The following is a 22642-nucleotide window of genomic DNA, read 5'->3' on the forward strand; positions in this document are numbered from 1 at the left end:
AAGGAATAAAGGGTGAGGAGAAGGAGGAAGGAGAAGAAGGAGGTGGCACCACCACCCCAGAGAGGGTTGTGGCAGGAGGTTCATTGCTCCTGGTGTGAGGATGTGGCTGTAGCATCCCTGCCAGATGATGTGAGGGTCCCTTGGGGTGAGCTGGGGCTGAGGTATCTGAGACTGCCCCGGTTCCCATCTGGGCTGTGGCTGGGACCACTGGGGCTGTGGGACAGCTTTGCCCTGTCTCTGCCCTGCTCAGGATATGGCTCTGGCTCCTGCTCCCTGTTTGCAGCAGCCCAGGGCTGGGATGAAGCCACAGTGAAGCAGCTGGTCCAGCCTGCAGTGAGCATTGCATCCTCCTCCTCAGGGTCCCAAGGGGGGGGGATGAGGCATAGGGGGCCACAGTACCCTAATGAGGGTCTGCTGGTTAAACCGGCTCATTTCACCAGTGTTACTGCTGAGAGGGAGATGCTCAGGGTCCTCAAGCTGGTGACTTGCTTTGAAACGTGCTACTGCACCCACGGAGGGGCTGGGGGTGCCTGGGGAGCATCAGTGGGAGGGTCTGCACCCCCTCGGGACCCAGCCAGCATCATCCCCCGGAGCAGCGTGGCAAAATGCAGCTGCTTTATTTAGGTTATAGACACATCCTATAAATAACCCACTCCAGAGAAGTCTGCTGCAAACAACATGCTTTAAAAAACATGTTATTATCCACTCTGCCTTCCTAATTAATTCCATCTCCTGCCATCCATGAGTGAAGCCTGCAGGGTACCCTGCATGTGTGCCAGGCTGGGACCGCGGCGGGGGGGGCGGTACTGGGACCCCTTGGAGGGGGTAAGACCCCCAGGGGGGATACTGAGACCCCCCAGCCGATGCTGCAGGGATGCGAGACAAGGGTGGGTGGTTTTTAGGCTGCCGAGGCTGCCATCTGCTGATGCTGGGACAGCTGAGCCACCTGGGGTCACCTCTTCTGGTCAGGGAAACCCTCGATGCTTGCATTAACATTTAACAATAATTTAAAAAATATAATTTACCCATGGGAATAGTGGGTTTGTGTTATTTTCAGGTGTTATTTGGCTGCTGGGGGTAACAGGGCCGGGGAGGGCTGGCTGGGGGTGTTCAGTCCCTGGGTGCTGCAATGCTGGTTGTGATTAATGATTCCGGTGCCTTGGTGGAGGGGAATGGGGGTGGGGGAAACGTTTGGTTTTACCTTGTGGAAATCAAAAGAGCAATGCTATGAAGGTACCAAGCCTCCTGCAGGACTTTGCTAGCTGGCTGTGACTGGGGTGCCTCCCCTGCGCGGCCGGGTGCAGGCAGCCCGGTCAGACCCAACCGTGCACCCATGGCTGCTTCCATGCCTCCCAGTGGGAATACACCAGAGAAAACCCCTCCCTACTTCCCAAAGAAAACTTTAACGCCTTTTTTTTTTTTTTTTCCCAGCAGCTAATGGATACTTCGGAGCCTCTGCCCACCCTGTGCAGAGCACATCTCTCCCTGGGCTCCTGGGTGAAGATCTCCACTGCCCACAAATCCAACCCGGCTGCAACTGTGGGAGCACGGGAAGGCTGGAAAAGGAGCCCCGAGCTGCTGAGGGTGATGCCCCTGGAGATGTCCACTCCATCCTCCCTGTCTGGGGGTAAGCGTTATCCCCCAGCAAGGGCTGGCTTGCACTTGGGGACTGTGGTGGTGGCCAGGCTCAGGAGATCGGAGGAGATGCCCTTTGGGAAGGTTTGTGATGGTGGAAAGCTTCATGGACTTTAGTTTCACCTCGAGGAATGTGACGGATTTCCCCAGCTTAGCTAAGAGCCAGGTTGTGTTGTAAAGCATTAAGGCAATCCAAATGGGCTGGAAACCCGAGGCAGGAGTTTGGGGGAGATAAGGGAGGGAAAGTTCCTCATGCAGAACTGCTGAGATTAGGGTGATGGCAACTTTATTCAATTTACAAGAGCTGAGAAAACCTCCAGCAAAACAGGCACTCCTGCAAGTGTGCTGGGAGCAGGCAGCCATGCGGATTAAAAGAATGCTTCTCTTGGTCACCTTTAATGTCCCTTGTGGCTGGTCCTACACTAAAGGCCAATCTGAGCTACCAAAACAAGTTGCAGAAGCTGTATTTCTCCTCCTCCACTAGCTGGCCAAAACCCTGCCACTCTGGATGCGATGCTCAGCGCGGGTAGGGCTGGGAGCCAGGAATCTGGGTGAAGCCACAGATCCTGCCAGCTCCTTCTGCCTGTAGATGCCCCTGCAGGCTGGATGCTGAGGGACAGCATCTCCTGGGGACAGGGGGTTTCTCATCCTTTTGGAAAAGAAACCCCCCTGGATTCACATCCCAAGCTGTGCTTGGCTATAAAAGCCCAGGGGTGACGTTATTGAAGAACTTTGCTGGCATCTCTGATGAGGCCAGCACACAAACAGGGATGCAATCAGAAGCAAGCTAATTAAGAACACGGGGCAGGGGTGTGGGTGTGTGTGTGGGGGTGTGTGTGTGTGTAGAAAATAGCCTTTAATTGCTAAACATGACAAAGGAATGTCAGCTTGGAAAGTGAGGAGCACTGCAAGGGTTCAAAAGTACTGGGAAGCCATAAAGCAAGTTAGGGGAGCACATGTTTGGGGAAGGACCACCACCCCTTGCAGACCCTCCCCAGCCATCCCTGGGTCAGCCGTGGGGTGGGGAAGGAGCTGGCCGAGCCCAGGGAAGGTGGTGGCAGGGCTGGGACCTCCCTGCTCCATTCCATAGGTTTGTCCATGGAATTGTTCTCGAATTTTGTGTTATTTGTGGTGGTGTCCAGGTTGGGGAGAAAAAAGGAGAGAAGCCACCTCACTCCAGGCTTGATTTTTAATTTTATTGCCCCAAATCAGATTTTTTCCTCCCCTCTTTTAATGCCTTCTTGCCTCAAGACCAGCTCTAGGAATGAAAGAGCTTGCACAACCCTCGTTCAGCTTTGGAGCTCCTTCCCACGGAATATCATCGCCAGACAAATTCACAGAGGAAAAAGGCTTTTAAGGACAAGACGATCCAAAAAATCCCTCTGCCACTAACTGCTGGAAGATATACAGCATCGCTTCATGCTCTCCACACCCTGGGAAACCAGGAACAAAGGCTTGGGGGGATTTTTGTGGGGCAGCAGGGTTTGGCAGTTTCAATGGCTGTGGCTAAGATGACAAATCCACCTTTCCCTGGCTTGGAAATTACTCCATGCTTAAAATTAAGAAGCGGATGGTTGAACAGGGGATTTTGAAGGCATTGGTTGTGGCAGCTGACCGCCATGGCTGTCGGCAGCTGGCAGAGGAGACGTTAAGGGCTTGTTTACACCCAGCTGGTGAGTGTTTCAACAGAGATGCAGAAATAAAAGTAATAAAGTGTCTTCCATTTAGGTCAGTGGATAAATGAAGTTTCAAACACGTTCCCCTGCTGAAAGCTCTGGCTCTGGCTGGAGAGTTTGGGTGACTTACGTGGAGGAGGATGCACACCAGGTTTCCTTGACTGCCAGCTCCTTTGTCTGCCGATGGATGCCAAAATGCCAGGTGGGATTTGCTCAGGTCCCAGTGTGAGTGTACCCTGTGCTGGCCAGGGGGAAGTCCCTTGTGCCTCAGTTTACCTTCCCAACAACCCAGGGCAGGAAGGAGGTAACAGCAGGGCCACCACCACAGGCACAGGGATGAAGGAATGGAGCAGGAGACATCCCAGCTCCCCTGCGGTCCATCCTGAAGGATGGCTGAGACCTGGCACACTCATAGCATGCAAGGTCTCACGGCTGCCTCCCCTCCCGGCTTTCTCAGTGACCAAAGGGGCACAGAGAACAAACATTTTGACTATTTCCTTTTAATTTTGATTATTTTTTAATTCCCTCCCCCCCTTTTTTTTTTGCCTGGGGAGAGCAAAGCCATAAGGTCACAGGGAAAAGAGGTGATTCCTCTGCAGCAGCAGCACAAGCAGGTTTCCTTGTCCAGTGAGGGTGTAGCACCTCTCAGTTTGGCTGATTTTGAGGAAATATTAACAGCAAGAGACCAGCTCTAGCAGGGAGACGTGGCTGTCCTTGTCCTGTCACCAGCTTAGCTGGGAGGCCTTGGTCCCATCCACTCAGCCATGTAGCACAGGGGTTGAAGAGATGGGGGATGCTGACCTTGCTCCTGGGGCTTGGTGGTCCTTGGTATGGTGAGAACTGGGGAAAAGAGGGATTTTTGCTATAAGTTGTTAGAAATTGATTGTGGGAGAAGTCTGCTGTTCCTCGAAACAACCTGGTTTGGCACAAGAAAGTGGAGATTCAAGTTCAGGTAAATCCCCCTTCTTCTCCCCCGTGCTTTCCCTCACCTGGCTGTCTTGAAAAATCAAGTCAGTCCTAGAAAATGCGTATTAAAAAGGAGGCAGGAAAATTCTGGGAGTGAGCTTTTGGGTGAGTTTGACATGGATAGAGCCATCTAGGAGCCTCTGTGCCACCATGCCCCATGGTGACCATTTGTCCCTGTTAATACATTGTGACACCCAATTACTCACGTGACTGGTTATCCCAAATGGCCTAAAAATAATAGTAAGACAAAACTAGTCTTCAAGTAATTAAGTTGCTAAATGACTTTTTAGTCACTTGGGAATTAAACGAATTCACCTTATTGGTAATTATTTCTGCAAAGGGAAAGCAGAATGAACAGGTTGAAGGATTAACTTGAAATTGGGGGTTTGAGCCCGGTGGGGAGGGATGCAGGCACTGAAGCTGTGCTGGGGGCTTGCCCCAGGCCAGCGCTGCCTCAGTTTCCCCAGCACCGTGGCTTTGCCTCGTTCTCTTTTTGGGAGCCACCCCACGATGCTGCCAGCTCTGGTGCTGGATGCCGGCACCCACATACACTCCTGCGGGATCCTTATAAAAAGAAAGGGGGAGAAAATGGTTCCGGGAGTCCAGCACCTTTGCCCCCTTCTCCCACCCCACCTCGGGAAGGGGTTTCTGTGGGACTAGGGTGGGAGCAGCCACTGCAGGGCTGGCTGTTCCTCGCTGCTGTCACCCCAGGTGCGGTGGCACCGCAAGCGTGGGCTGCTGGCACCATCTAGTGGGGGTGGGACCCCCGGTACAGCAGGACATAGCCCCTCCTGTCACACCTTGGTGGCTCAGGGTCCTGCTTTGAGGCAGATGCCCTCTGGCCACCCCCTTCTTGCATCCTCTCTGGGGATGCTGAACCTGCGTGGGGCTGCAGGGTGGGACCCTGCATGTCCCCAACCCTCCCCGTTAAGGGTTATGGGGCTGGTAGCCTGTCCCCTCGGACACCACATCCAGGTGGCATCTCATGGCCTGGCGAGTGGGATGGGGTGCGGAGCCATGCAGGACCCCCACTCATGAACCAAACCTATAGGGACCCCCCCATCATCCCTCCAGTCCCCTCCTGCCTCACACCGGTGTGGGGGTAACCCTGTGCCTGCTGCGTGTGTGTCCCTATGTCCCACGAAGTCCTATCACTCCCCCAGATCCCGGCTGCCTGGTGGGCTGGAGTGATGCAGAGGGGAGTGACAGGCGGCCAGCCCCCTCATGTCCCTGTCCCCACTCAGGCCAGGCAGCCGTGGGGCTGTGGAGGAGGAGGTTAGGCCAGGCTTTCCTTCCTGGCCAGCCGCACTGCCTATTACATCAACTCTGGTATTTCCAGTCCCTGCGGGGAGAAGGGAGGAGCGCGGGCGGGAGCAGGGGGAGCAAGGAAAAGCAAAGAAATATTGGGGGATGCAGGGAACTGGGGGGTCCCACGCAGGGGATTCAGGCCCTCTGGAAAAGCCTGGTGCAAGGATCCCCTGTGGTCAGGCTGGCCTTGGCCCCTGGCCTCATCCTGGCTTCATCCCCAGCTTTGGGGCTGGGAACAAACGCAGCAGGAGGGGGGGGAAAGGAGAAAAGGAAAAATCTACACGTGGAAAACACACGGCCCTACAGCCAGGACTTAAAGCAACAGGAAAGTGCCAGGCAGCACAAGGGCAGCTCTGGGGACAGGGGGGTGGCAGGGACTGGGCTGCCCACTCCAGCTTTCGGGGTGCTGCCTCAGTTTCCCCAGGGTGGCAGATGGAGGGAAGGATGCTGGGATGCTTTTTCCCAGCTTCATCTCTGCCTTGAAATATCCCCCTGTGGATGCCAGGCTGGGGTCGCAGGGCTGTAAAAAGGCTGGGGCGGGGGGTGTTGGGCGTCCCTGTGGAGGACGAGGCCCTGGGGCTCAGTTTGCTCAGGCTCTTCATGCGGTGATGTGGAGGAGCGAGCCAGGGCGATGGCCCCAGCATGGTGATGGGTTCGGGGTTCACATGGGCTGGCTCCAGCCAGCAGCAGGGTTGGGGCCCCCCAGATGTGTTCCTCGCCCCCACCCAGCCTTTCTGTTTAATATTTCCAGCCCTGAGTTACCAATCAGTCTTTGGTTTTAATTCCTCCCTGGGGCTTAAAACCTTTTGTGCAGGATTCGTCTTCGTTTGGGATACAAAAGCAAGGGAAAAACCCCCAAATTGTCATCAACAGACAAATTCTGGGGGGAAGCTCCATTTTTTTGGCACAGTTTCCCCTTTGAAACCTGCCGAAAGCTTTCATGAGGGACTGAAGGTGCTTGTCCAGGCCCTCACCCTGGTATCAGGCCTCCGGTGGGACAGTCACTGGTGTGAATTTGGGTCCCTTTGGGGAAGAACAGGGTCCTTCTGAGCAGGGAAGCGGGGCAGGGTCACATGGCATTGCCCCCCCCCCCCCCCCCCCCGATGCTTTCCACGAGCCCAAACACTGTTCTGAGGCCATTGTACAACACCAAAACCTGCAGAATTCAACCCAAACGTCGAAGGTGTGCAGAGTGCCAGGGTGAAAAAAAGTGTAACCCCCAACATTTCGGGTTTTTACGCCAGCGGCTGCACTGGGCGGGCAGCCAGCGCCCCGCAGCCCGTCCTCCCGGCGCCCGGCGGGCAGGATGCGTGCGGCAGGCGGTACTGGGGCCAAACCCCGCAGCGTTCGCCCCAAAGCTGAAGGCGTGAATCACTCCAGGGTTAAAAAAAAGGCGTAAAGCCCCCGAAAGCGCAGCGTTTGACGCCGAGTGGCAGCATCTCGCGCGCAGGAGCCCCCCGCAGCCCCCCCGCCCCGCTCCAGGAGGGCAGCTCCGTGCCGGAGGCGGTGCCTAGGACCCGGGCCGCCGCTGACCCCCGCGCTCCGCTCCCCTCCCGCCGCCGCCGCCGGGGAGCGCGGCCGCTCCGCCCGGCCCGGCAGCCGCTCCGCCCGGCCCGGGAACCGCTCCGCCCGGCCCGGCAGCCGCTCCGCCCGGCCCGGGAGCCGCTCCGCCCGGCCCGGCAGCCGCTCCGCCCGGCCCGGGAGCCCCTCCGCCCGCCCGGGAACCGCTCCGCCCGCCCCGGCAGCCGCTCCGCCGGGGCTGGGCGGCGGGCGCTGGGGGAGCCGCGGCGGGGCCGGGGCCGGCGCTGACGGCATGGCGCGGCGGGCAGCGTGGGGGCTGTGGGCAGCGCTGGGCTGCGGGCTGTGCCTGCTGGCGGGCGGGCAGCAGCAGGCGGGCGGGCAGCCCTGGCGGCAGCTGATCCAGTGGGAGAACAACGGCCGGGTGTACAGCCTGCTCAACACCGGCGCCGAGTACGTGCCGCCGGGGCAGGAGAGACCCGGAGGGAACCGGCTGCTGCTGGCGGGAGCGGTGACCGGCGGCACGGGCAGCGTGCGGCGGCAGGCACCGGCCGTCCCGCCGCGGCCGGGCTCCGAGACGGTGCGGGGGCAGACGCGGCACCCCTTCGGCTTCGGGCAGGTGCCCGAAAACTGGCGGGAGGGGCCGGTGGGCGACAGCACCCCCTCGCAACGGGCCCGGCCTGCCGGCCGCCTGCGGCAGCCTTCCTCCGCCTCCTCCGCCTCCTCCTTCGCCTACGCCTCCGCCGGGCAGCCCGCGTACCCCCAGCTCCCCTTCGCCCCCCAGTACGAGCCCTACGAGGCGCCCCGGGCGTACGACGAGGCGTACACCTACTACCGCAGCACCGGCACCGGCGGGGCGGCCGTGGCGGCGGCGGCAGCGGGTGCCAGCGTGGTGTACCCCTTCCAGCCCCGGGCACGCTACGAGGACTACGGGGAGGAGCAGAGCCCCTACAGAGCCCAGGGCTACTACCCGGCGGCCGAGCGCCCCTACGTGCCCGCCGCCCCGCAGCCGGCCGATGGGCTGGACCGCCGGTACTCCCACAGCTTGTACCACGACGCGGGGGGCCCGCCGGAGCAGGGCGGCTCGGACTCGTATGCCAGCCAGCATCCCACCGGGCAGGGCATCGTGCCCGCCGACAACCTGCAGGCACCCGGGACTGGGTACGGGGGCCAGTATCCCCCCTATGAGCCGCAGCCACAGCCGCCTTTTCGGGCGCTGGAGCCTTACGGGGTTCCGCACCCCGAGTCCTACCTGCCTGCCAGGAGCCCCGAAATACCGCAGGCCGTCCCAGATAGCCAAGCCCGGGTCAGCGTGGGCAGCGTCTACAGGCCCAGCCACGGCGGACGGGGTGAGTCTGGGGGGGACCCCGGGGTGGGTGGCAGCTCCCCGGGGTGGGATGGTGCCCTGGGTGCTCCATCACCTGGGGGAGACGGCGTCCCCAAGGGCACAGCCCTCTGCACGTGTCTGGGGCCAGTTGCACTCCAAGGATGCTGCCTGCCGCAGTGCTATGGGGACAAATGTGGCAGAGGGGCCACCAAGGGGCTGTTAGAGATGCTACATATTTTGGGAATGATGTTTGAGGAGGTGAAAAACAGGGAGGAAAGGGAAGGTGTGTGAAGGAGCAAGTCCCAGTGGGGTCTGGGCTGGGGCTGTGCCATGTCCCAGGTCACCCTGAATTTTTGTGGAGTGGGTCTGTGCTGTGTCCCCAGCCAGCCCGCCTGCGTGGGGTGGCTGTGTGCCGTGGGTTGGGGTCATGCCAGCTCCTGGGGTGGACGTATGCCATGTCCCTGGTCATCCTGCATCCATGGGGTGGCTGTGTGCCGTGGACTGGGGACACACCGTGCTCCTGGGGTGGGACAGTGCCATGTCCTGGGCCATCCTGGCCACATGCCCTGTGCCAGGGCACGCTCAGTTCATAGCTGGATCTGTGCTGCCTCACTGGGGGCCAGTCACCCCATCACCTCCCTGTGCTGGCCACAGCAGGGGACCAAGGTTGCTGCAGGGACGCTGTCATTTCACGTCCTACTGACCCCGATCCTGATGAAATCCTGTGGCTTTTCTCTGAGGCTTGCCAAGAGTGTTTTTGCTCCGTGGTGAAATTGGAAGCAAGGCTGGAGGGCGTGAGGAGCAGCAGCCTGGGGGATCTGTTCCCTGCCTGTCCCTTGGGAAACCCATGTCAGCTGGAGCCTCTGACCTGTCTGACCCCATAACCCATCCAGCCCCATCCCTAGTTTCTGAGAAAAACCCATCCCAGAGGGTTTGTACTGGGGGAAGTGTTTATCCCAGCCCTGCCCCATTGCGTGCAAGTGAGTAAACACAGCGAGAGCAGCCGGGCTAGGTCAGCCTGAGGTCCGGCCAGCCCTGCCGAAAATGTGTGGGAAAGAGCTTGGGAACAGAATTTGTGCAGAGAAGGTCTTCCTCCAGATCTCTGCCTACCTTGCCAGGAGCAGCCGCTTCTGCCGGGTGAGGGATGCAGGGGTGAGGGATGCTGGCAGTCCTGTGTCTCTGGGGAGGGATGTCTGGGGACAGCTGCCCTGCAGATGACACGAGGCGACAGAGGGAAATGGGAAGATGCCTGCCAAGCTTATCTTATTCCTGTTGGCAAAGGCTGTGTCCTTCAAGGATACCTGGAAGCTGGGCCAGGAGGTGATGGGGCTGTGGCTCTGCCAGGGGGATCGGGCTGCCCACAGGTGGGTGGACAACCCTTGTTAGCCAATGAGCCCACCACTGGGACACCTACCTCCCGGTGAAGGAGCCCCCAGCCTCCTCCTTTACATTTTTCCTTAATGAATCTAAATAAGGGAATAAAGATCATCCCACCAGCCCAGGGAGGTGGCTCTCTGCAGCCACCCTGCTGCCTGGCCTCTCCTCCGGGTCACCTGCTGCTCTCTCCAACCAAAGTTTGTTTGGGGAAAGCTGTCACCTCCCTGGGGGTCACCAAAAATACCTCCAAGCCTGTCACCTGCAGGGCCACCCTTTGGGCAGGTTTCTTAATTAGTCAAAACACTTTATAAAGCTGAATCAGATGTTAATTATGCACCTAAGCTCTTTAAGAGCCTCCTAATCCCACCGGGCTCTGCCAGGAATGTGCGGCATTCCTGGCCCCTCGCTGGGGCACCTGGAGGGTTAATTAAGCGATTAGATCCCACTGGTTTTTATGAGGGGGTTTATTGGGGCTTGTGTGGGGGTTTACTGGGGCTTGTGTGAGCATCGTGGGTCATCTGCCTCCCTCCACCCAAACCAGCCAATGAAGACATCTTGAGATATGAGAGCTTCCAGCCCTAAATCTTTAAGTGGCCAGGCCATGGGGGAGGTGCGGGAGGAGCATCTCATGTGGCTTGGTCAAGGGAAGGGGAAGACCAAGCTTTGGCAAGGAGATGGGGAGGACACACCAAAAGTCTTCGTGTCTCCTGCTCACAGCCTCTGCAGAGGACTCAAGTGCCACCCAAGGCTTGCTCAGGGGCTGAATCATCTCATGCAAAGGAGGTCTTGGCTGGTGAAAGCCAAGCCCACGTGTCCTTTTAAGCCATGGGGGCAGATACCTCGCCCCTCCTTGTGGGGTTTGACCAAGGTGCCAGTTCTCACTGGGGGTCCCCACTCTCAGCTGACCCCCAGGAGGCATCCCCAGGGCCTTCCTCACCCTGACCCCTCCTCCGACCCCTCCCCTCTGCTTTTCTCCATCTCCAGCAGACTTTTTTTGCTTTGCCCTCATGGAAACAGATTGTCTGGGGTTTGTTGTTGAATGGGAGCAGGTTTTGGAAATCCCATGGGGGATTTTGGTACCCACTAAGGCTGAGTTGTGGTGGCTGTGGTGACATCTGAGAATGGGGCACCTGGGCCAGGAGATGACAATCTTGTTGGGAAAGTCTTCCTTTTGTGGGATTGGGAATGGGTTTAGGTTGATTTTGTTGCCATCTTCAGGCATTTAACAACCAACAGGGGATCTTGAGAAGATTCAGTGGGGGTGGGATGGGGGGATGAAGAGGAGTGCCAAGAGGTGCTGGAAAAGGGATGCTGCAGGGCTGGAGTGTGATGTGGGGGTGAAGGACTGAATCTGGAGGTGCTGGAGGAGGGATGCTGTGGGGATGGGATGGGGACACAAAGGGTTGCATCTTGGTCGCTCGGGGGTGTCCCCATGTCCCCGTCCCCACTGCTCACAGCCACCCCCTTCAGTGGTCCCTGCATCTCCAGGGCTGGGACCCAGCACGACTGTGCACAGGGAGGCAAAGCAGCTGCCCTCTTTGAAAACTGCTGGGGCTGGGATTTTTCGGCTAAGCCCAGCACACCTGCACAAACAGCTCGGTGGGGAGCAGGCCTGCTTTTTTTTATTATTCTAATTTTCATGGTGAATAAGAAGGAAATCTTCTCTGGCAGCTCCCCGGGGCAGGCCAAGGGGTGGGGGAGGAAAAACAAACATTTTCTTGCTGTGGTTGTCCCTTTTCAGAGGCGATAGGGGGGGGCTGCCAGGCCCCCTGACTTGCTGGAGGTGGAGAAGTGCTGGCTCAGCAAAAACGGATCAGGACTTGGCCAGCCCCAGATGGGGACAGTTTGGTGCCCTGCTGAGATAAGGGGACATTTGCAGGATGGTGGGGCCGATCCTGCCATCTCATTAACCCCAGCGATGCCGGCGCTTGCGGTTTGACCCTTTGCTGCCATGTCTGAGCTGAAAATCAGGCGTGAGACCCTACAATAACAACGGGGCCATCCAGGGCAAGCTCCGTCGTGGGGGGAAAATAAAACTCCCTGTTGGTAAAGGAGTCGGGTTTCTCTCTGGAGCGTACAAGAATTTATTATAAACAACAGCAGGGAGGAAAAGCTGTTTTATAAATGATGACAAATGTTCCTCTCGCAAGCGGGACAGGGCCCAGGGGTCTTTCTGCACTGCTTTTTTCATTATTAATTTTTTTTAAGTGGGGGGAAAAAGTCTTTCCAAGCTCTCCCAATTTCCCCCCTGGCGTGCATGGCCCCCCCTGGGTATTACATCAGCAGCGATGACCAAGCAAGCGGGGCAGGAAATGAGCTCCAAAGGAGTGACGTGATCCCTCGAGGGAAGGCAGGCCAAGGAACAAGAAGGCATTGTTCTTTTTGCCTGTGGAAAAAAAAAAGGGGGGAAAAAAGGGAAAAAGGGGGGAAAAAAAGGAAATGTGCTGGAAACTGGGTGCAAAGGGTGGAACTGGTGTGGCTGGAGACCCCTGGTCCCTTGAAAGGGGATAGAGGTGAGGATGAGGGATGGGGAGGGGTGTGGGGATGGGAAGGGGGATGAAGGGTGAGGATGGGGATGATGATGGTGACAGGGATGGAGATGGGGGTGAAGATGGCAGTGAGAGTGGGGATGGGGGTGAGGATGGAGACTGGAATGGGAATGAAGATGGGGATGAGGATGAGGATGGGGTTGAGAATGAGGATGGGGTTGAGAATGAGGACGGGGATGGATATGAAGACAAGGACGAGGATGGGGACGAGGATGAGGATGGGGATGAAGATGAGGACAGGAAGGGGTTTGGTGTTGAGGATGAGGATGAGGATGGGGCTGGGGACAGACCGGGAGGGAGATGGGGCTGAGCATAGGGATGTGGACAGGCAGGTGAGCTCACAGGAAGGAGAGGTGCTAAGCAGAGGTTGTGGAGCAGGGCTTGACTTTGCAGAGGGCTAGGAGAAGGGAAACTGAGGCACAGAGTGCCTGGGGAGCATTCCCCCCCACCCCAGTCCTTCTTGAGGTGCAGATGTAAGGATGCTTTCTCAGCTGGTGGTCCCAGAGGAGCCTTTGGGAGGGGGAGGAGTGAAAGGGTGTTGCTGGGGGGGAGTGCCAGCTCCAGCTGGGCTCCGTAATTCTTTTGGAAAGTGAGGCAGCCCCCGCCCATCCCTGCCGCTGTCTGTCCACAGCCCGCTTCGGCTTGGCCCCAAGCGCAGGGCAACATCGGGAATTCGAGGAGGGGAGGGATAATGGCATAGAGGCCCCGGGGTTAGCAGAGCCCCCACTTTCACCCCTGTTTTGTGGTGGAAAACAGGGAACAGGGCAGGAAATAGGGACACACACCCCTGCTTTTTTGGGGGTTATGTCACCCCCTGTCTCTGGCTGCTGCAGTGGTGGGAGCTGGGGGACTCCAAGGGACCCCAATAACCCCTCACAGGGCAGCCGAGCACGACGAGCAGCTGGGGCTGGGTATAGTTGCTTGCAGGAGGACGGGTTGAGCAATCCCGGTGTAGGAAAATGGAGGATTGGGATTTGCCAGCAGGAACTGGAGGGGAAGGGGAGGGGAAGGGAGGATTTTCCGTCTGCAGCTTAAAATTAAAAAAACGTGGTGGTGACCGAAGTAAAATTTCCCCACTAGGTCGGGGCTTGCTGCTTCGAAGCAGGGACTGCTGTGTCCCCAAGCCTTGTCCTTGTCTTCAGGGCTGTCCCCATCCTCCTGGCAGGTCTCCCCGACTTGGTGCCGGACCCCAACTATGTGCAAGCATCCACCTATGTGCAGCGAGCTCACCTGTACTCGCTGCGCTGCGCAGCTGAGGAGAAGTGCCTGGCCAGGTAGGAGCAGCCACGGGGTGTGGGCTGCGTCCTGGGGCGAGGGGGACATGAGGACACAGGGCAGTGAGGGGGGTCCTGGGGCGAGGGGTACATGGGGACACAGGGGAGAGAGGGAGGTCCTGGGGCGAGGGGATATGTGGGGAGAGAGAGGGGTCCTGGGCCAAGGGGGTACATGGGGGCACAGGGGAGAGAGGGGGGTCCTGGGGCAAGAGTGTACATGGGGACACGGGAGAGAGAGCGAGGTCCTGGGGCAAGGGGGAGATGGGGAGTGGGCAGGTGGGGGGACCAGCGGGCAATAAGGGATGTGCTGGTGGGAGAGAAGGATGGAGGAGGATGAAGAAGGATGGAGGAGAGGGGAAGGAAGGGGGAAAGGGAGGAGGGAAGGGTAAGGAGGAAAAGGATGAAGGAGAAGGATGAGGACAGAATGAAAGGGAAGGGAAGGATAGGGAGGGGAAGGGGAAAGGGGAGGAGAAGGATGAAAAGGGTAGAGGAGAAGGGAAGGATAGGGAAGAGGGAAGGGAAAGGGAAGAGGTATGGAGAAGAAGGAGGACAAAGGAAAAGAATGGAGGAGACAAGGAAAGGAGAAAGGGAAGGATAGGGAACAGGAAAGAGGAAAGGGAAGGGGAGGGAGGAGAAAAGGAAAGGGAAGCAGGAAGGGAAAGGAGAAGGATGAAGGAGAGAAACAAAGGCGAAAGAAGAGGAAAGGAGAAAGGGAAGCAGAAAGGGAAAGGAGAAGGATGAAGGAGAGGAGAAGGAAAGAGGGAAGGGCAAAGGAAAGGGCAAAGCCAAGCCTGAAGCAAAGCACAGAGCAAAGCAAAGCCCAGAGGAAGGTGCCTGGCAGGTGCTGCAGGCAGGGGACCTTCTCTTCTCTCGTTCTTTTTTCGTAATTTCCTTTTCCGTGGAGGAAACCCTCCCTACAGAGGCACTTGCTGGGGATTCTCCTCCTCAGGGTGCCAGCACTGAGGCTATGCCCTGCGCCTGGGGGGGCTCCTGTCCCCGGGGCTGGGACCAAGGGCAGGGGGGCCATGGGCATTGACCTTTCCTGACGTCCCCAGCACTGCCTACACCGCTGAAGCCACCGACTACGATGTGCGGGTGCTCCTGCGGTTTCCCCAGCGGGTGAAGAACCAGGGCACAGCCGACTTTCTGCCCAGCCGGCCCCGGCACAGCTGGGAGTGGCACAGCTGCCACCAGTGAGTGTCCCCACCTCCCCTCCGCCAGCCCTCCTTTGCACTGCAGTTTTAAGGCTTTTTAAATGGCATTTAAAAAACTGTTTTAAATGGCATTTCCCCATTTTTGTGGCTTTGCTTGGAGATCTTGGGGTGGGGGGTGGGGGGTGACCTTGCTTTGCCTCTTTGTTGCTAAAGCCACCAAGCTCCTGCCATTAATGTCCCCAAGGAGGGAGCTGGCAAGCTGGTGTGGATCTGGAGTTGATGGGGAGCCACCAGAATCACATCTGGGGAGGGACCGGCACCATGAGGGGGGCCACCCTGACTGTGTGTCACCCCCTCACCATCCCCATCCCCAGGCACTACCACAGCATGGATGAGTTCAGCCACTATGACCTGCTGGATGCCACCACAGGGAGGAAGGTGGCCGAGGGCCACAAAGCCAGCTTCTGCCTGGAGGACACCACCTGCGATTTTGGCAACCTGAAGCGTTACGCCTGCACAGCCCACACCCAGGTGTGTTTGGGGGGGGGACGTTCCAAGGGCTTCTCAGGGTTCACCCCTCCCAGAACCCCCTCAACCCCCTTTTTCTACCTGCAGGGCTTGAGCCCAGGCTGCTACGACACCTACAACGCCGACATCGATTGCCAGTGGATCGATATTACGGATGTGCAGCCAGGGAATTACGTCTTAAAGGTGGCCGGGATTGTTGGGGGAGATTTTTTAGGGGAGAACATTACTGGTTTGGGGTTGGCTTGGGATCTTCTCAACCATGAAGTTCGGGACCATGCACCTTCTTTGGTGCCATCCCTTTAGCATGGGTTTAGGGGCTGCTCGTCTCCCCTGTTACTCATTTTTGGGGGTGTTTTTCCTCCCCTTTCCCCCATTTTTAGGTTCAAGTGAACCCCAAATACATTGTCCTGGAGTCGGACTTCACCAACAACGTGGTGAGGTGCAACATCCATTACACCGGACGCTATGTCGCCACGACAAACTGCAAGATTTCACAGTAAGGAGATGTCGGTCTGTCCTCTGTCCATCTCTCCTCTGTTCTTCCCTCAGCTTCAAAAAAACCCAGAGATGGGGGTTGGACCCAAGTGGTTTAATTCTGTTTTTCCTCCCTTGCATCTGGGTTTTCTCTGTGAGTATTAGAAAAAAAAGCTGGATTTGGCAGCGGTGGAGGTGGGGGTCGTGTCTTGCTCCCTTTTGGGGTGTTTATATTGAATTTCCTTGTTATTCTGGGGAAGAACAAAGCTGAGTTTCAAAAGAACCTCCCCTCTGCTTTTGAAACGTTTTTAAATGTCTTCCTAAGCGCATTCCCCAACTCCTGGGATATTTTTTTTTTGTCTTCTTTCAGATCTTGATGGGAGCAGGGCCGGAGGGACGTCACCTGCTCCAGCCTCTGACCCCCTCTTGAAAGTGCCTGAGCTGGCTCCTCTTTCCCACTGGATACCCCAGAGCCCATCAGCAGCTCCTCGAGACCCCCCTGCCCCCAAATCAAAAAACATTTCTTCACATTAAAAGGAGGGGAAGCGAGAATGACTCTGCAAAATATAATTTTATACTTAACTTTTCTTTAACCTTTGGGGTTTTTTCCATTTCCTAAGGGAAACTGATGCTGAGGTTTAGCTGGAATAAAGGCAGGGGCGGGCCCATAAACGGCAGTATAAATGATGTAAATCGCATATTAGCAATAGAGAGCTCTGTAGTCTTTAACCCCTTTGGCATTTTTGGGGGGGTGTCTCTGGCAATGCCGCCTCCCCAGGAGTGGAAGACGACAGCCTGGAGTTGGAGGTGCTGCCCTGGCAGGGATGCTCAACCCCTCTTCTCGAGGCGGCTGCCATGCCGGGATGCTCTGATTACTTTGGGACCAAAGGTGCTGGAAATCCCGTCACTGTAACAGGGGCTCGCTCCGTCTGTTTGGCTTTTAAGAATAGGGAGGGAGTCCTTGAGATGACTGGAAGTCTTGGTTTATTATTATTGTTATTAATATTATTATTATTATTTTCACAAGCTTTAAAACCAGAAATCATTAAAACACATTGCTTTTGAGGGTTCGGTGTTTAACTGAGGCCGTGGTGCCACACGACGGCCCACAAAGGAGGGATGTCCCAGGATGGCCCCAGTCCAGGAATGGGATATGGGTCCCTCCCGAGGGGTGACCTAAGGGAAAGCCATTGACTTTTCCACGTTGTCCTTTAACGCTGGAGAGCAAAGGGCACAACACGTGGGGAGGGCAGGGAAGGCTGCGCTCCCCAAAACACCCCAAGGGCTCCTCCGCCTGCCCTGCCTGGGAAGGAGCATGGGACACGGCCACCCCCTTGGTGACATCCCCTGTGCTTCGGGAGCCACAGACCTGTATCAGCCCCTGCGCCCCAACCCCTGCTCCCCCTTTCTCCTCGACACCACCCCCACCCCGACCCCGGCCACCTCCTGTCCCCAGCGGGTCCCGCCCGGCGCCAGGCTCCGCCCGGGGGCCCGGGGGGGCTGCGGGGGGTCTCGGGGCGGCTGTGGGCTCCGCGGGTGCTCCTCGGGAAGAGCCCCCCGGCCCGGGGGCAGCTGCCAGGCGCGCAGCCCCGGGACGCAGCGGGGCAGCCCCGGCCCCCGCCCCGCCGAGGGACGCCCCGGCCCGGCAGCAGCTCGGCGCCGGGGGCCGCACGCCCGAGGTAAGGGACGCTCCGGCTGAGGGGCACCCGGGCGCCCCCCCCGACGCCCTAACGGACCCTCCGGCTCATTCAGCCCCGACCGACGGCCGCCCCGTCTCCCCCCGCGGCTGCCCCAGCTCGGGTTCAGCCCCGGCTGCCTCCCCCCAGCCCCGGCTGCGCCATGGACGCTTCGGCCCCGCGGCCGTCTGGGGACAGAGGCGGCACCGGGGCTGCCGGAGGGTCCCATGGCCCTGCTCGACACCCGCTGCCCCCCGGCTCTCGCCCCCCCAGCCGGCATCTGGGGGCTGGGAACGGCCAACCGTCTCCAGCTCCCCTGCCCCGCAGGCGGCACCGGGCGGGCTCGGATCCCCACAGGCAGCCCCGACCCCCCCAGCTTGTGCAGGGGCCCGGCAGGTGGCCCCTCACCGGAGCGGAGTGCCCCTACCTCATGCCCCTACCTCGGGTGTGTGGCCCCCAAGGGGGGGGTGCCAGTGCCGGGGCTGTCACTTGTCCCCTTCCAGGAGGGCCCTCCCGAGGGAGCTGGGGTCCTTCCCTGGCCGAGCCCGAGCCCCCCACCCCAGGCTCAGCCTCCCCCCCCAGGAGCAGTGGCCAGAGGTCAGAGGACCCAGCTGGGATTCCTCTAGGGCAAGGGGACTGTTCCCGGTGTCACCCATGAGTGGGGCAGCTCCCAAAGCTGAGCCCCAAAGAGGTCCGAAACCCAGGTGAGGATGTGAGGGACCTCCCCGGGAGCTGGGGGGCTCTGGCACCCCCACAGCCACGTGCCAGGGATGGATGCTCCCTCTCCAGCAGGGCACCCAGCCCCATCCCGCCCCCAGGGTACCATTGCAGAGGAGCAGCACCGACACGCTTTGTCCTTCCCAGGCTTTATTCCGCTCTCGCCCTGCGCTCAGGCCAAGGCGCGGGCGCACCTCCTGCGCCCCATGCCCACGGCCAGCACCACGCCGGCCAGCCCCACACCGGCCACCATGCAGATCAGCCCTGTCCCCACACTGGGCACCGCTTTCACCCCACCTGCAAAACCAAGGAGGCTGTTAGCGCTTGTCACCAGGGCTGTGACATGGGGCCACAGCCCGCCGGGACTCACCCTGACCTTCCTTCTGCCACTCTCCCACGGCGCCTGCATCCCTCGAGAGGAGCACAGGGCCGATGACCACGTCTGCTTCAGCCTTTTTCCCTAGGGAGGAAGGAGTGATGAGGTGGGCATGTCCCACAACCCCAGGGTGTCCCCTCCATCCCCATGGGGACCTTACCGTTGGCATCATGGCGGCGGAAGCGGCGGCTGGGCCATTGGTCCAGGGGGTTGAGCCTCCGGGAGAGCACAGGGGACTCGCAGTTGCCCATCTCACAGCAGCTGCAGATGTCCCGAGTGCCTTCCACGGGTGCCCAGCTGTAGCAGAGTGGGAGCATCATCACCAGAGCTCTGATGGCACCCATGGAGCATTCATGCCCCCCCTAAATCTGGGTCCATGACCCCCATCATGGGGGTGACCATGACACCCGTGCTGTGCTGGGTTGCAGGGTGCTGGTGGGGACCTACCCAGGTGTGCCACATCCCGGTGCAGGGTGCAGCAGCTACTCACGTGTTTCTGGCTTTGTTGAAGGAACAAGCCTTGTTCAGGGGGTCTGGGGTTTGGTCCACTGGGGTCACCTTCAGGTGGCAGGTGATGTAGATCTGTGGGGAGGGCAACGGAAAGAGGTGGGGACCCACTGGTGGGGAACACCAGCTTGGTTTGGGGCTGGCAGGGGGACAGACACGCAGCCTTACCAGGTTCCTGGTGTCTCCTGCAAACCTAAACATGTCGATCCTGAAGCGCAGCATGTCCTCCCGAGGCCGCGGGGTGATGAAGGTAGAGCTGGTGTCATCTGACCTCCCATCAACCAGGCACCTGAGGTGGGAAGGGAGGGTCAGCATCCCAGTGAGCCCCCCACCAGCACTGCTGCAGGCGGGTCCCCGGGGCTCACCCGTTGAAGTCGATGATGGTGTAGTGGGGTGAGGAATCTGTGCCGGGGCTCAGGGCGGCCACGCAGCTGTCCACAAACAGCCGCAGCGGCACGTGGCTCTCGGTGCCCACCTCTGCTTGGATGTTGAGGACATCACCCAGCTGGAAACCGGTGAAGGGTCTCTCAGCGCTCCAGTCCTCTGCAAGGCAGTGCCGCGGTGACAAGGTGGGGGTGGCTCTGACTGTCCCCAAGTGTCCATGGGACCAGAGCTTAGCCCAAAAGCAGGAGTGCTGGTGTTTGGCATGGGGTAGGTTGGTGTACCCAGTGGGGTGCTGGGTCCCTGAGTTCCCCACACTGGGAAAAGGGTGGAAAATCTCTGTCTGCAGGTCGGTATGGCTTCCCACCTACCGTTCATGAGGCGCAGGGAGAACACCAGCCTCTCCTCTGCTGACAGCGTGGAGCTGAAGGGAGCCCAGGTGGGCCGGATGGCATTGCTGCTGACGTTCTCCCTCCTGGGCAAGGACCTTGTGCATCAGGATACAGCCCTGTGCTGGTCCCCAGGGACTGGGGGGGTACTGAGGATGGGGAGGCCTCACCTGGGGTAGTGGCACTCGATGGGGATGACAGCGGGATTGCTGCGGATGATGACAGGGTTGCTGGCAGGGCTGGGGTCATAGTTGAGGAGTGTGCGGTAGATGAGGGAATCTGGCGTGATCTGGGCAGGGAAGCAGTGAGAAGCTGTCAGAGAGGCCACCCCACCTCCCACCACAACCAAGCCACATAGCCACCCTTTCCTAAGTGGGAAATGCCGGGGAAATCCAAAGAAAGGGGGGAAAAGCCGGTGGAAAAGGGATGAAGGAGGCCGGCCTCATTCTCAGCAAGTTAAACTTCCTAATGGGCCAAAATGTGAGTGAAATGGGCCTGACGTGGGGGCTTTGCACCGTCAGCATGTCTCCAGCTGAAAGGGCAAAGCAGCCGTGGGGCAAAAATACTCCAGTATGGGGAAAATAGCCACTTGTCCTTCCCCCAGGCTGGTCCCTGATGGGGCTCTGTGCCTGGCACACAGGGCTCCCCCCAGCATCACACTGGATGGCCGGTGCACCGTCCCCCTGGAGATGCTCCCAGGGGGAATACCGGCGGGAAGCACCGCAGGGAGAAGGACTTACCTGCACGATGCTGCCACACTCGTGGAGGCCGGCGGTGAAGATGACAGTGTTGTGGACCGGGTTCAGTGAGGAATGCTTGCACGCTGCTGGCCCCAGCGTCAGGTCAGCTGCATTGACCAGGCGGCCGGTGCCAAAGAGGTCCCTGTGCACCATCACCACCAGCTGAGCCTCCTGGCACTGCACCATCACCGGCTGCTGGCTGGAGATGGCTCGAGATTGGGGGTCCTCCATCCAGGACCAGGTGTGGGGGCCTGCCCGCACCCCCCGGCTCGCTGGGTCACCCCAGGAGAAATCCCAGGGTGGGTAGGCAGCCACCTCACCCACCACCCAGCAGAGAAGAGCGAGGATCAAGCCGCTTTCGGGTCCCATCCTGCCTTCTTCCAGCAAATCCCAGCACAGAGAGCTGCAGCTGCTCCTCCAGCCTTTATATCCACTTTGGAGCAGGAGCCGTCCGCCCCTGGTCTCCCATTTGGGGACCAATGGCACCCAAAGGCCAGCCCTCATAGGTGCAGGGAGAGGGGAGGCACAACCCCGTCATTCCCGGGGTGTGGGGACCCCCTGTTCCTGGGCTGCCCAAGGCAAAAGAAAACATCCTTGTCAGCCTCTTCGGGGAAGGTTGTTTATAAAACTCAGCAGAAGCCGGAGACGGGGAGACTGGTGCAAAGAGACTTGTTTAGGTTATAAGGTGATAAGGGGCTTTTCAAGGCTGCTGGGGAGGTGACAGCAGCAGGGAGCACAGGATCCATGATCCCAATCCGGGTGCTTCCCATCCCCTCCATGGGGACCATCCCTGCCCGGCGCCATTGTTTCCCCTGGGACTTTGGTTTTCCGCTCAGATGCTGATGTGCTGGGGCAGCTGGGGAGCCCACGCACTCACAGCTCCAGCCTGAATGGGGACTTTACACATCCCCCTGCTCCTCAGCAGGGCCGGGATGGGGACTTTCAGGCAGCAGCAGCTGATGGAGAACCCTCACCCCTGACACGAGTGTGGGTGTTCTCAGCCTGGGCCAAACCAGCCCTGCTTCAGCCTCGGCAGCGAGGGCATTAGCTGCAGCACTACAACCTCTCTTTTTTGTCTCTCCTGCCCTTCTCCAGCTCTTTCCGTTGTGTTTGTTTTGTTGCATTCAAGGAAACAGGCTCAGGGTATAAGAAGCTGAAGGCAAAGCACTCGCTCCACCCGTGCCGCAGCACCCCGGTTTGTATCCCACCCCCCACAAGCAGGGCTGGGCATTGCCTGGCTTGTCACAGCTGGAGAACAGGGAAAGCTGCTTAAAAATAAACCAGACATGTTTTCAAGCCTCGGTATTGGAGTTTCTGTCCCTTCTTTTGAACACTTTTCCCCTACCAGGGCTCTGCAAGCATCCCATAGACTCCATACATGGGGCGCTCCATTTTATACCCCAAATCCCTCTCTATTTTTTGAGATACCCCTGGCAAGCTCTAGGGACAGTAGAAAGCCTCTGGTTTGGATGTTCAAGCTGGAGAAGCTGTGCCATTTCTGGGAAAATGAAAAGAAACAGAAAGTTTTGGGGCAGGTGTTGGCCAGCCTGCTCCTAGCAGAAATCACACCAGGTTTGGAGCTGGGACTAGCTTGTGCCTGACAACAACCCCAAAAACCACCCATGTAAAGCTTTATGGGCCAGCAAAAAACCTTCTGCCTTTTCCCCCAGGAGCCAATTCCCCATCCCTGCTGCTGTCAGCAAGTCCAGGACTTCTCCTCCATGTTTAAAATACCTTGAGGCTGGCACTTGTGTGGAAATGCCAGTGATTCCAGCATACCGAGCCCAGTGCATGCGTCAGGGAAGATAACACCAGCCCACGATGCTGAATCAGTAAATAAGCAGCTGACCCCCTCCTGGGGGAAAGAACATCACTGCTTGGCTGGGTCCTTGGCTGCAAGGACCACAGGCGATGCCTGGTCTCACCCCATAGCGCCGGAGCTCAGGAGCCAGCTCTGGGGTTAGGTTGTGGGTCTCTGGGTACCAGGGCTTGATCCCAGCAGGAGAGTAAATCCCTCTCACGGGTCACACACCGACTCAGGGCAGAGGTGTTTCTCTATGAAAAAGGGGA

General features: G+C 58.8%; 2 protein-coding genes across 3 annotated transcripts; one reads left to right on the forward strand and one right to left on the reverse strand.

The window, feature by feature from the left end:
• The first annotated feature begins 7354 nt into the window (after positions 1-7354).
• Positions 7355-16853, forward strand: LOXL1 (lysyl oxidase like 1). 2 transcript variants are annotated; one of them, XM_037396006.1, is made up of 7 exons: positions 7355-8452; positions 13522-13630; positions 14686-14823; positions 15159-15315; positions 15400-15495; positions 15693-15808; positions 16157-16853. In XM_037396006.1, exons 1-7 carry the CDS (start codon positions 7399-7401, stop codon positions 16161-16163), a joined length of 1677 nt encoding a protein of 558 aa, XP_037251903.1. In that variant the 5' UTR covers positions 7355-7398; the 3' UTR covers positions 16164-16853. The 2 variants fall into 2 exon arrangements, with proteins under 2 accessions (XP_037251903.1, XP_037251905.1); XM_037396008.1 differs by lacking the exon at positions 7355-8452 and adding an exon at positions 8462-12320.
• A 1427-nt stretch (positions 16854-18280) lies between these two features.
• On the reverse strand, positions 18281-20941 carry LOC119151342 (zona pellucida sperm-binding protein 3-like). The gene is made up of 9 exons (XM_037395162.1): positions 20573-20941; positions 20003-20121; positions 19815-19918; positions 19428-19605; positions 19231-19351; positions 19046-19137; positions 18716-18852; positions 18550-18639; positions 18281-18476 (listed from the first exon to the last, which is right to left on the reverse strand). The coding sequence occupies exons 1-9, from the start codon at positions 20939-20941 to the stop codon at positions 18352-18354; spliced, it is 1335 nt and encodes a 444-aa protein (XP_037251059.1). The 3' UTR covers positions 18281-18351.
• Between the last annotated feature and the right edge of the window lie 1701 nt (positions 20942-22642).

The sequence above is a fragment of the Falco rusticolus genome, chromosome 7, assembly GCF_015220075.1.
Source record: "Falco rusticolus isolate bFalRus1 chromosome 7, bFalRus1.pri, whole genome shotgun sequence".
Taxonomy (NCBI): domain Eukaryota; kingdom Metazoa; phylum Chordata; class Aves; order Falconiformes; family Falconidae; genus Falco; species Falco rusticolus.